Genomic DNA, 13,331 nt, shown 5'->3' with positions numbered 1-13,331 from the left:
TGTGTGTGTGTGTGTGTGTGTGTGTGTGTGTGTGTGTGTGTGTGTGTGTGTGTGTGTGTGTGTGTGTGTGTGTGTGTGTGTGTGTGTGTGTGTGTGTGTGTGTGTGCGCGCGTGCGTGCATGTGTCCCAATGAGCTAAAATGGAAACAAATGACAAACTCTTTTCTTTTGGTGTGTCAAATGAGAAGAATGTCAAATGAGACATTTTCTGTCCCTCTTGATCCTCAGAAAAACTCACAAATTCACATTAAGTCAAGCTAGATTAGCGTTGGCGCAGTGAGCTGAAGTTGGACTGTGTGTTGATGTCATTCGTGTCATAGCATGAGGCTGATTTAATGACTTTCAAAGACCTTTCTCACAGCAGACATTTTGACGTGTCATAAACAGTTCTAGGAGGTACTACAGTGGATTCTGGGTGCGTTTCATTTCATTTAGGTGTTACTGTGCAACTGCATGTGCAGCTCCTGTACAGTTAACTTGCAGTTATCATGCTGGACATAGAAAAACATAAAATAAACAGACCCCAACGAATGTCATGTCATGTTCAACGGCATACTTGTTGTCTGCTGTGGAAATGTGCCTATTCAACAGCACAATAAACAGACTTCAGCTCAATGTTCCAACACTTTGTTCTTTAACTCTTGAGTATAAAATGTAACCAAATGGACCCTTACAAGTGGATACATTCTCACCAAGGATGTTCTTGTGTACTGTCTGACAAAGGCAAACAGCAGTGAACTGAAAATAAAGGGTTATGTTACGGATTTGTGATATGATCTTTTTAACATGTTTTGCAACAGCAGCATCACATGCACCAGATATAACAACAAGGTGAATACTATACATACTGTACGATCTGGTTCTGTACTTCTAAATTACTCCTATTTCCATCTTCTCAGTCTTGCTACTTTTTGTGTGTTTTAAAGGTCACAGGTCATAACTAGGGTTTCATATGAGCAAAACTAATAGCCAATAAATATGGCTAATCAATACTATTTCCACCAATTCTTTAGGCAGGACAGAGGATTAATTTTGAAGTCATATTTCTCAGTTGAACCACTCAAGTGGTTAGGGCTTTTTGTTATGCAGGATATTAGCAACAAAAAAAATCTGCACCTTTTTTCTTTTTCTTTTTTTCCCCTAAAACAAATAAAACAAAAACATAACAAAATACATTAAGAATTCAATATAACTTCTAATAAGTAGTGTTCCTTCTATACAGTTAAAATACTCAACCCAGTGCAAATACAAAGGAATTCATCGCCACATTCTTTCTCTTCACAAAACTGACCGACGATGGCTTGAGCGTCCAAGATATGTTGCTGTTGTTGCTGTAATGATTCCTGCTCGCAGTTAAAATGTATTATCGTTGCAGAGTCTCTGATATTTTTGTGGGCAGCCTTTTTGAGTGGAGAAACCACTTTTCTCATGAGGGGTTTGGGATGCTCACAAACAGGCAAGAAAAGGCATTGCGGATATATACAGTAAATGGCTATATCGAATAACACGCTGCAAGCCTTCCTGGAAGCATAAGACCAACCCAACTATCATTGTCTTTGCTCCTTTTACATTCTAAGACAACTAGAATGATTTGCCTGCTGGGATTCTTGACATTTCTCAGCCCAAATAAGAATAAGGTTGCCTCAGCATGGGAACCAGTTGCATGAAAACACAGAGCTGAAGATGGTTGCGTGGGGCCTGTTTTGCGCAACACTTACATTTAGCCAGAGTCAGCAGGCGTGGGTTTCTCAATGTCTTGCACCAGAATGAATGGAATGACTCGACTTGTAGCTGCAGCAGGAATTGAACCCGCGACCTTCGGGTATAACAGTAAAGTCACTGTAATCATTCGGCCACCTTTCCAGGAAAAACCCTGCAGAAAAAAAAAAAAGCAATCAAAGGATCCAGCTCTTACTGCTGTGGTGGTTTTGGGGAAAACCCAACCCAGCCTTGTTTAAAAAAAAAAAAAAGGGCTGGTTAGTGTTGTCAGGTCCAGTTCAGTTGGTAGCAGACATTGTTGTACAGAACCTGTGCCTAAGGCTTTCCCCAGTCAATATATGGGATTCATTCAAGCCTGACTGTCCTTCCAGCAGAGTTCCGAGGACATCCTGTTTGTCCTGAGATGCAGTGTAAAAAAAAAAGAAGACAAAAGACATGAGATTTGGAGTGTGCATGGAAGTAGAGCTTCTGGACACCTGATCACCATGTTACACACAGTGTATATGAGGAATTATTTTACAACCTGCCTCGGACATACAGTACATGACCAGCAGGGGTAAGAGCGAGGTCATTAGATCAGCCAGGATTGCGGCCCCTGAAGGACACGGCTGTTCAGGGTCACGCATGCTACATGACAGATGGACGTTGTAAAGGGTTCAAACCAGTGACATGTTAATAATACTACAGCCAGTGTGGGTCAGTATTAGAAAGGCTACAGATTCAATGTGCGTATAATGGCATATCACATTTAAAATTTCCACAATTAAGAATTATAGAACACTGTCACACCGGCAGTAGTAAAAATGGCCTTTTATTTAAAATGTCTGCTGTGGTTGAGAATGGCCAAAATGTTGATGTAAGATGTGGGATGAAACAATCGGCATTAGGTTTTTTTTGAGCAACAATTGGTTGCTCAACCATACTTATGACATGAGATGGAAAAGTGAGAAAACAACTGGTGTCACACTGGTCTTTTTTTCCCAGTGATAACTGTCCCTGGAGCCACATTTTCCAGTTCCGGGAGAAGGGTTGAAGGTCGTGTCTCTGTCTCAGCTCATGTGTGTGACATGTGTGACATTGGTGACTGCACAACGCACTCTCCTCTTTCAAAAATGAAACCAGGTCTTAGCAACATCAGTGATGAGATAAAAGACTATTTAAGTGAGCTAAAAGGGGCATTTAACCGGTGATACAGGCACTGTAGTAGACCGCACTGCTGGCGTCAGACAGAGCAGATATGAGCGGACTGCTCCCATCCTCACACCCACTGCTGCTACTGCTGTTGATAATGCCACTGATGTCTCTGCTACTAAGACTGCTGCCACTACGTCCACCCACAACCTTGGAGGCGGTGACCCCGTAGACCTCTGGCCGGTTCCGGTTGATGCTCAGGTACTGGTCAAACTCATGTCTGTCCACCTCGGACCAGAAGTCAGCGGAGGAAGAGGGACCCAAGTGACTGGCAGACTCTGGATCGGAAGGGTTCAAGTGAGCGGCCGGAGGGAGGAGAGCGGAAGCGGAGGAACAGGTGGGAGGGGTTTCGGGAGGAGGAGAGAGCTGCCCCAAGTGAGAGGGGGTGAAATGGGTGGGGTGATGGCCACCCCCGCTGCTTCCGTACAACTGGCTGTAGTAGCTGATGGGGGTGGAGCCGAGGGGCGCGTGGTGGTGAGATTTGATGGGCTCCAGGAGGCCAACGGGAGGCTGATGGGGGAAGGAAGCGGTGGAATCAGGAAGTGGGGGCGAGCACTTGGCAGGACTTCTCAGGCTGATGTGGTGAGGAGAACTGTGGACGGAAGTCACCCTGCAGTCACTGGAACCCAGGGAACCTGGAGTCCCTCTGGAACCGACAGAGCCCATTCTGGAATCGACAGAGCTCATTCTAGAACTCACACCGGGGCTCATGCTGGAGCTCACACTGGGAGCCTGGCTGTGTGTTACAGCCCCGTGAAGGGAGTTATGGTAGCCATGACCACTATAGTGATGACCGCCATGGTGGCTGTGATGCTGTTGGTGGAGGTGGTGATGGTGGTGGTGATGGTACCCGTTGCTCCACCCTCCTCCCATCCCAGTCTCCTCCTGCATGTGCTGGGGGAAGAACACAGGCTCTCCGCCTCCGTCCTCCATTATGTCCAGGGGGGACATCTCAGGCGTTGGCAGGCCATAGCTCTCCATCTCAGCGTGTCCCCCAGGGGGCTGCAGTTCCCTGAAGTGGCCCAGCGAGGGCAGAAGGTGGTGGGGGTGAGGATGGTGCATGGGGTGGCCTCCCGGATGTCCATAAGCGGAGCCCTCTGAGTGATTCTCCCCTGTCAGAGGAGAGAGGCCCAGCCCCGGTGCTCCTCCCTGGGCCAGGCTGTGCAGAAGAAGTCCTGGTTCGACCCGTTTCAGCTTCTTGGTGGTCTTCTTGCGACGCGGCCTGTACTTGTAGTTGGGGTGGTCCTGCAGATGTTGGACACGCAGACGCTCAGCTTCCTCTACGAATGGACGCTTGTCAGGCGCACTCAGGGCCTTCCATGACTGACCTGGGGACAGCACAGATACATACATTATTAGATGTATTCATCATCATCATCAAAATAAAAATCAATAGCATTATTACTTTGACAAATAACATAAAATAAGCAAATACACAAACACGAGAAAACCCCCACAAATGAACACTAAAAACTAAATACATAAAAACCAACAGGAACAAAAAACAAGGAAGACAGGAACAGAACAAGGAACACAAAAACAAAATACACAAATACAATACACATCAAGGGAAATGTAAAAAAATATGTATATATTTTTTAACTAATCTAAAAACTAAATCAGAATAGTATAGATAAAATATGATAATTTAGAAAGGTCGTGTTTGTCTCTGCAATCCACTTCTCAGAAGTACACGAATCTGACACTGATTACACACAAAACCGCAGTCTTTTCATTTCATATTAAATTACATTTGTTTTTTCTGTAAATCCACAAAACTACCAAACTAGTGAATGTGAGGATTGGTGCTGTGATTCATTAGAGAGCTGAGACAGTTGTTACCAATTAGATGATAATTGATTAAAGAGCCACACATCAAACTCTGTCATGATGTCTCTTTTAAATCCTGCTTGACTGCGGTCCAAATTGTAGACATGTAGGAATTGCATGCTTTGGCTGAACTACAGCAGACATTCTGCTCCATCCAAAAGAGGAATTGTTGGGTTAAGAAAAAACAGATTTTACAACCTCTGTCAGTTATTGCATTTAACCAGGAATGATCAGAAAAGACGATTAAAAAAACATTAAAGTGTGTGTTATACAACTTTAGCTCTACTGAATAATGTTCAATAACCAATCTGTCTGCATTATTTTCTGTAGGCAGGATTGATGCAGGACATACAGTACATAAAGAGAGACTGTGTTAACAGTCAGGAGTTTGCAGTCGTCTGTGCAATGTCTGCCACTGCATTTCACAAAAGTAACCAGTAAACAGGTTTACTACATAGTTTTACAACATTCAGATGTGATGTGTCTCTTCATGTTACTTTTTATGAGTGTGCATGTGTGTAGTTCCTCTTACCCAGCATCTTGCTGAGGACAGCGTTGTGGAGGTCGGGGTTCTGTATGGCCAGGCGTTTCCTCTCGTCTTTGGCCCACACCATGAAGGCGTTCATGGGCCTTCGGATCCTTGGCTCCCCTCCCGCAGCCCCGGGCCCTCCTGCTGCCTTCCCCTCAGACAAGCTGCCTCCAGCCCGGCCCGGACCACAAGAATCCGGGCTACTCCGGGTGTCCAGACCACCACATGCCCCCATCACTCCTTCTGAACTCTCTGATCTGAGAGACAGGAGGACTCTGTGCTCTGTGTTTCCCGTCCTCCTGTCGGGTTCCATCCCCAGGCCATCGGGAGAGGAGGCAGCATCCCCAGAGAGGTCGTGCTCGAATCCCACCTCGGAGTCGGAGCTGGCGGGGCTCCACGGATGATGTCCTCCGACCGGGACGGAGACGCGAGTCCGGCCTGGCTGCAGAAGAAGAGTTCTGGGCTCCCGCACAAAACCGCTCTCCGATAAATTCATTCCCAGAACTTCCTGGCCGTTTTGTGTGTGTGTGTGTGTGTGTGTGAGTGTGAGTGTTTGTGCGTGTGTGTGCCTGTGCGTCTTTTGTCGCTAAGTCCCGCTCAAGTTCTACTAAACGTCTGTCTGCTTTTTAAAGTTCTGACAATGATGAGCGCTGACGTCGTCCGAGAGGATAGAAGACGGGGACGGAGAGAGGGAGCGAGGACGCCGAAGGCTGATGTAGATGCAAATGGAGGACAAATCCCAAAGCAAAGCATCGAGCTCTGAGGAGAGAGTGAAGACAAGAAAGAAAAAGGAAAAAAAAAACTGAAAAGAAAGGAGAACAAACACGTTGCGGTGTGGAATATTCCCCTGAATCCGGTCCACAATGACGCTGCCTCCGTCTATCTCTCTCTCTGTCTGTCCTCTCTCTGTATCTTGAAAGAGAAGTCAAGGCTTCTTGTTTGGAGTGTGTGGTGATGTGGTCGTCCCAGTTCAGACTCCCCTTCAGTCAGTCATTCAGTCTGTCTGTCTGTCGGTTGGTCTGTGTGTCAGTGAAGTTTTGAAACTTGTGGCCAGAGTTAACCAACCCACACAGTGTATATATACCCCGCCTAGACCAATCATAAATATAAAGCCAGGACTCAGCCAATGGGACGCCACACAGGAGAGAGGGGACTGTATGTGACACAAAAAGAGAGAGAGAGAGAGAGAGGACCCCCCTCCTCCCTATCCCCACCCTTTCCTACACACACACACACACACACACACACACACACACACACACACACACACACACACACACACACACACACACACACACACACACACACACACACACACACACACACACACACACACACACACACACACACACACACACACACACACACACACACACAGCGCCTCCCTGTCCGGCTGTGAAGAGAGATGTAATCGGAGAGGCCCCATTGTTTCTGTCCAAATGAGGATTGGTGCAACACACACACACATACATTAGCACCTATATACAGTGTGTGTGTGTGTGTGTGTGTGTGTGTGTGTGTGTGTGTGTGTGTGTGTGTGTGTGTGTGTGTGTGTGTGTGTGTGTGTATATATATATATATATATATAATACACACACACTTTATGCATGTGAATATGTGTACCCGTGGTGTGTGTGTGTGTGTGTGTGTGTGTGTGTGTGTGTGTGTGTGTGTGTGTGTGTGTGTGTGTGTGTGTGTGTGAGAGAGAGAGAGAGAGAGTGTGGGTGTGTGTGTGTGTGTGTGTGTGTGTGTGTGTGTGTGTGTGTGTGTGTGTGTGTGTGTGTGTGTGTGTGTGTGTGTGTGTGTGTGTGTGTGTGTGTGTGTGTGTGTGTCCCAGTGTTTGAGGACAGCATAGTGGTGAATGTAAACCACAGTCTAACCACAACCATTAGTGGTTGAGCTTAACAACAACTCTCTCTCTGTCAGACACACACACAGTGTGTGTGTGTGTGTGTGTGTGTGTGTGTGTGTGTGTGTGTGTGTGTGTGTGTGTGTGTGTGTGTGTGTGTGTGTGTGTGTGTGTGTGTAGACACTCGGACAAACATAGACAGACAGAAGTCTAATATGTCAGAAAGCAAAAGTGACATAAAAACATACAGTCCATGGAGATAGACTGTCAGACAGACAGACAGACAGAAAGAAAGACACAGACAGACAGGAAGACCAGTTGAACAGAATGTTCTAATGTATGTTCAGTGTTACGTTATTTTTGGAATAAGCAAAAATGCCTCCCCCTCCCCCACCCCCACATACACACATACACTTTGTCCAGGTGAAGATGTAAAGTTCTAAGGCGTCAGCAATTTATTAAACACTAGACCATACCCGTCGGGGGATATGAGCACCCACGCTTGTTTCAGGCACATGATTTGGCAACCTGGGGGCCAGCGAACACCAAAACGCTAATATACAGCTGACATTTGGGGAAAGCGAAAAACGGGCTTCGCTGCTCCGTGCACATGATAATGGTCAATGGCTGTGTGGAAATAGAGAGCAATTGCTCCAGCCACTGAGGAGAACCGGGCAGAAAAGATTTTGGGCTCACCGCTACAAAGCTTTGAAGAATTATATATATAAAAAATAAAACATTTTTTTTAATAAAAACGTTTTATATTATTGTGTTTTCTAGACAGATTTAAATGTTGTGTGTCTTTGAATACAGACACATGTTTTATCTTGTCTGGACAAATTTGTATTTTTACATTTTATCTCTTTTCAATTATTTCATATCTATGTTTTTATTTTATTTTAATAGAGACAGGGCAGGAGAGTTAGGGGTGACATGCAGCAAAGAGCCTTTGGTCAATGACCAATACAATGATCAAGCAAAACTAGCTTTATGTTTTCTCATGGCCAAAGTGATAGAAAAACCACACAGTGACCACACAGTGAAATCCTCAGTATTATTTTAACTCAAGAGTTTACAAATGCACACAAAAGGGAGTTTACTGTGCATCAAAACAATCTCCCAATTGAAGTTGGTGAGAGTATTGATGATCTACTTCCTGTGAGGTCACTTGTGTGTTAGAGGCGAAAATATTATTTGGTGTGGTGCGATTACATACAAAGTCAATGCAAAGACACAAATCGGCGCAACATTGCATCAGGCAGTGCGAATGAGTAACTATATGTTCCATTTCATGACAACTTTTTTTTGTTTGTTTACAGCACACCATGATTGTGACTGTCTGCCTTTTCCCCCAACTCTGTCTGTCTGTTTCAATCTGTATTGAAACAGACAGACAGACAGACAGACACACAGACAGACAGTAACTGGTTATCTTTCTGTTAATGGTCAACCTACATGTCAGTGTCTGTCTCACTATACACACACCAGCCCACCCATCCACCCCCACAGTGTTTATTGATCAGGGCCCACTTGAAAATCTCAATAGCGTTCGGGTGGGCCACATGCGTTTTCAGAGCATGTTCATTTGAATGATCCCTCAATCGATTGTGTTCCGGCGTGGATCATTGGAACTTAGGTAGGTATACTTTAAGTTCCTATTCAGTGGTATCACAATGAAAACACATTGTTCAAGGTTTTAAAGAAAACAAAATACCATGTAATTTAACCAAAAAAATATATATAATTGTTATATTAATGTTACATTATAATGATGTTTATGTTATATTATCATTATATCGTAGTGTTTCGCCAATTACTTAGGGGCCCACTTGCAATACCCTTGCGGCCTAGGTTGAGAACCATTGCAACCACACCCCCCCCCCCTTGCACATACTCACATGCAGTCATACATGTCATGTACCCATGCACACAGCCATGTGTTCCTCTGCTCTGCTCCTAGAGAAGACAGGCGCCAGAAAGCCTCCTGTCCTTCAACATTCACTGATGTCTGAAGGACCGAGAGAGAGAGAGAGAGAGAGAGAGAGAGAGAGAGAGAGAGAGAGAGAGAGAGAGAGAGAGAGAGAGAGAGATGAAAAAAGGGATAGAAATAGAGATAGGGATGAGAGAGGAAAAGGGGTTTCTGGTGAGTGGAGTTATCGTCCCTCAAGGAGAGACTGCCCAGTGTGTGTGTGTTCCGGGCCACCACACCTTTTGGCATGGATGAAACTTGACAGAGAAGTCCAGACACTGTGGCTGGAGGGGGGGGGGAGAGAGAGAGAGAGAGAGAGAGAGAGAGAGAGAGAGAGAGAGAGAGAGAGAGAGAGAGAGAGGAAGAAAGAAAGAAAGAAGGGAGAGAGAGGGAGAGGAAAAGAAATCAAGGGAATTCTGTTATTTCTTACATCTATATAACATAAACTCTCTCTCAAACACAATATGCAGACTCACACACAACATGCATGCACACGCACACGCACACACGCACACACACACACACACACACACACACACACACACTTCTGGAAAAGAAACAAAGACACAATGGCATCATTATGGGTGTGTTTACTAGTTTGTGTGTGTGTGTGTGTGTGTGTGTGTGTGTGTGTGTGTGTGTGTGTGTGTGTGTGGGAGAGGTCATGTTCACACAGTTCTATTTTAGAAGCCGCTGAAGGAGGGAAGTGTGTGTGCTGATGGATGGGAGACACACACACACACACAAATGCGTGTGCACGCACACACATACACACACGCACACATGCACGCACGCACGCACATACACACACACACAGAGTACCACTCACTGCGGGAATCCCCCACCTCATTCCCCTCTCAATGAGCGTGCGCGCGCACACACACCTTTCCACACAATCACATACATAAACAAATGTGGACACACAGATGCTGACAAGCAAATACACACATGCAAACACTTTTACACATGCAAGCGCACACACACACACACACACACACACACACACACACACACACACACACACACACACACACACACACACACACACACACACACACACACACACACACACACACACACACACACACACACACACACACACACACACATGCGTGCGTGTCCTACTTGACAAAAATACTCGTCACGATTCCAGTTTTTAATTAAATGCCATCTCACTGTATTATACAATAAGAGTCTCCGTATGAATTTTAGCCTCATTCCAGATTTATTTTAGAAAATGAAAGTGTTTCTGCTGTGCTCTGCCAATGAACAATTCTCATTATACCAATTTTGGTCATTTTCATGTTTTTTGTTTTGTTATGTTTTAATTTTGAGTGAAACTCTTTGTGCTGAGTAGGCGATGAAGAGAGTTTCCCAAACCTGCTAGCACTCACAAAAATACAAAGATGAAATGACTAAATAACTGTGTGCAGCTCTCACGCTGACCATAAGCATGATTACTATGGACTGTTATATCTAAATATGCCTGAAGTTTAGTAGACCACTTTTATAATGCATAATGAACTAAATGGATGGACGTCCATAAAAATGAGGCTGTTTTCTCTTCCCCAGATTTCTGTTTGAATTTTAAGTTAACATGGTCCTTTTGTTTCAGCTGAGTCAGGTTTTAGTTATGAGAGTTTTTTGTTCTTCTAGGAATTGTCACATCCTTGATGACTTGAGGGAGACTTTATCATCAAACATGCAAAAGCCAGTCTGCATAAGTTACACAATGGAAGGTACAAAATCAGCCATTGTAGCTTAACCACTTGAACCGTAGCAACCCTATTCTGGGGTGAACCTGCTGCGAAAATAGCAGATCTACAAGTTCACAAAACATCGCAACGTGCCACGCTGTGAGTGTGTAGAGCTGCTATTTTCAGCTAAACCAAACAAACCAGACAAATGACACTACTACGCAAAAAATAAAATAAAAAAAATAAAGTCAGCTAAGCTAAACTAAAAAGTCTGAACAATTCATTTCTCACAATGAGATAACTCTGGGGTCATGAGCTGCTGTGGCGCAGGTCACATTCCCATAATGCATCACTCCTCTATCTCCTGATGCCAGAACATCTCTCCTTACTGCTACCTTCCTGTCTATGCCCTTTGTGTGTGAGTGTGTGCCCTTTGTGTGTGTGCCCTTTGTGTGTGTGTGTGTGTGTGTGTGTGTGTGTGTGTGTGTGTGTGTGTGTGTGTGTGTGTGTGTGTGTGTGTGTGTGTGTGTGTGTGTGTGTGTGTGTGTGTGTGTGTGTGTGTGTGTGTGTGTGTGTGTGTTCATTGCACGTCGGGAGTATTCTGACAGTCTCTTGGAGATGGAATCAAGGAAACTGTGGTATTATAAATGAGAGAAAGAAAGGATCAGAGGAGACAAAGTGAGAGAAGAGAAAAAGAGATGAGAGAAGGAGAAGAAGAGAAGAGAAGAGAAGGAGAAGAAGAGAAGGAGAAGAAGAGAAGAGAAGAGAAGAGAAGAGAAGAGAAGAGAAGAGAAGAGAAGAGAAGAGAAGAGAAGAGAAGAGAAGAGAAGAGAAGAGAAGAGAAGAGAAGAGAAGAGAAGAGAAGAGAAGAGAAGAGAAGAGAAGAGAAGAGAAAAAGTGACATGGGCAGATCAACGACAAGATGACAAAGGGAGCCAGGACGACACATTGGGAGTTCTGATGAGAAGAGCAGTCTATGGTGGGAAAGGTCGTATATTGTCCCTGGGCTGCGGTACATTAATTACAGGCCGAGGTGTGATAAGCGCTGTGGGCCAGGCTAGGAATAGAAGGACAGAGAGACAAACAGATATGCTGACACTGCAACCGGATGCTGGCTGATTCAGGGTCAGCCATACTTCCACCACAGTCACACAAGTTCAAGATATGAATCGTTGTGCCGGAAAATATCAGAAGCCAGAATTAGGATTGCTGCACAGTAAAATCACCAATGTGTTAATTTAACTCTCAGTGTTACAAATGGACAAATTAACACTGTGCGTAGTTCAATTTTCAGGTGAAAATATGCAGAGAAATATTGACGACTGAGGAATTATCATGAGCTGGTGGTTTGGGGACCTAGAGACTCAGGTACTACTTTTTAAGAGTTCCATCATAAATAAAATGTCAACTTTTTGAAAAATAGCAAATCTGAGATGGAACATTTTTTATTTTATCTATCTGTCTGTCTGTCTGTCTCTCTGTCTATCACTCGCCCATCCGTTTACATCGGTCTCCCAACCCATCCGCTCCTGTTAATTTGTTGCATAATTAAACAGCCACATGGTTTTTCAGTTATGCAGACGTGTTAAGTGGTGGTGTTTGCTGGTATGTTTTCATCCACAGGAGACATACTCTAACACTTCCACACTTCTCATCTTCAGCCTAGAGACAGGCTGACAGGAAGTTTCTCGTTAACGAGTCGCCTTCAATTACAGGCTAGAGCATCATTACTCATTATTCATTATATGTATACATATATACTGTACACCCTAATCACAGCTCTATAGAGTAGCTTAGGCTAGCAAGAAGCTGTATGATCCTTCAAATGACCTTTGAAAACACATGGTGGGCACAGATTGAAATTATTTTAGAACTGTTACTGTAACTCTGATACATTTAACCCATTCAATCCGGGAACACATCTCTGTCATTTTAAGATTTATTTGGCTATATAAAAATAGCAGATACTGTATACAAGCACTGCAAAAAAAAAAAAAACGTGAAAATGTGCGCAAATCTTTGAATATGTATACAAGTTGGAAACCTTGATATGTCCAAAACTTTTTTACTTTTCAGGATTCAGCTTGTGGTCCAGTTACTATAGTAGCTAGACCACAAGCTGTAGTAGGATCACGACACGTAGGGCGTTAATTTAAAAAACTTAGTATTAAAAATAGTATTAATTACTAAACCACCACCTGCCATTCTTGAATCATAATGATAATAAAAAAACATGTACAACCTGGCTTCTATCCTCCTCAATAAATAAATAAAAACACATTTAAAACCTGGCTTCTATCCTCTTCAATAAATGAATAGAAACATATTTACAAACTGGCTTCTATCCTCTTCAATAAATAAATAACAACACATTTACAACCTGGTTTCTATTCTCTTCAATCAAAGAATTATATTCAAAAATATGCCCCCCCCCCCACCCACACACACACACACACACACACACACACACACACACACACACACACACACACACACACACACACACACACACACACACACACACACACACACACACACACACAATGTT

At 44.0% G+C, this 13,331-nt stretch overlaps 1 protein-coding gene across 1 annotated transcript in view; it reads right to left on the bottom strand.

Moving 5' to 3' along the window:
* Positions 1-6,279, bottom strand: part of sox18 (SRY-box transcription factor 18) — a 6,924-nt gene extending 645 nt beyond the window's left edge. The window contains exons 1-2 of the mRNA XM_084070401.1: positions 5,272-6,279; positions 1-4,237 (exon numbers count right to left, since the gene is read on the bottom strand). The exon at positions 1-4,237 is cut by the window's left edge and continues 645 nt beyond it. Of these exons, the coding sequence (XP_083926527.1) occupies positions 2,898-4,237; positions 5,272-5,764 (1,833 nt within the window). The 5' untranslated portion in view covers positions 5,765-6,279 and the 3' untranslated portion in view covers positions 1-2,897. The remainder of the gene's footprint in view (positions 4,238-5,271) is intronic.
* Between the last annotated feature and the right edge of the window lie 7,052 nt (positions 6,280-13,331).

This window comes from Gymnoscopelus microlampas (assembly GCF_963454915.1).
Source record: "Gymnoscopelus microlampas genome assembly, chromosome: 10".
NCBI classification, from domain to species: domain Eukaryota; kingdom Metazoa; phylum Chordata; class Actinopteri; order Myctophiformes; family Myctophidae; genus Gymnoscopelus; species Gymnoscopelus microlampas.
The sequence above is the reverse complement of the archived record's forward strand: the minus strand, read 5'-3'. Positions and strand labels throughout refer to the sequence as shown.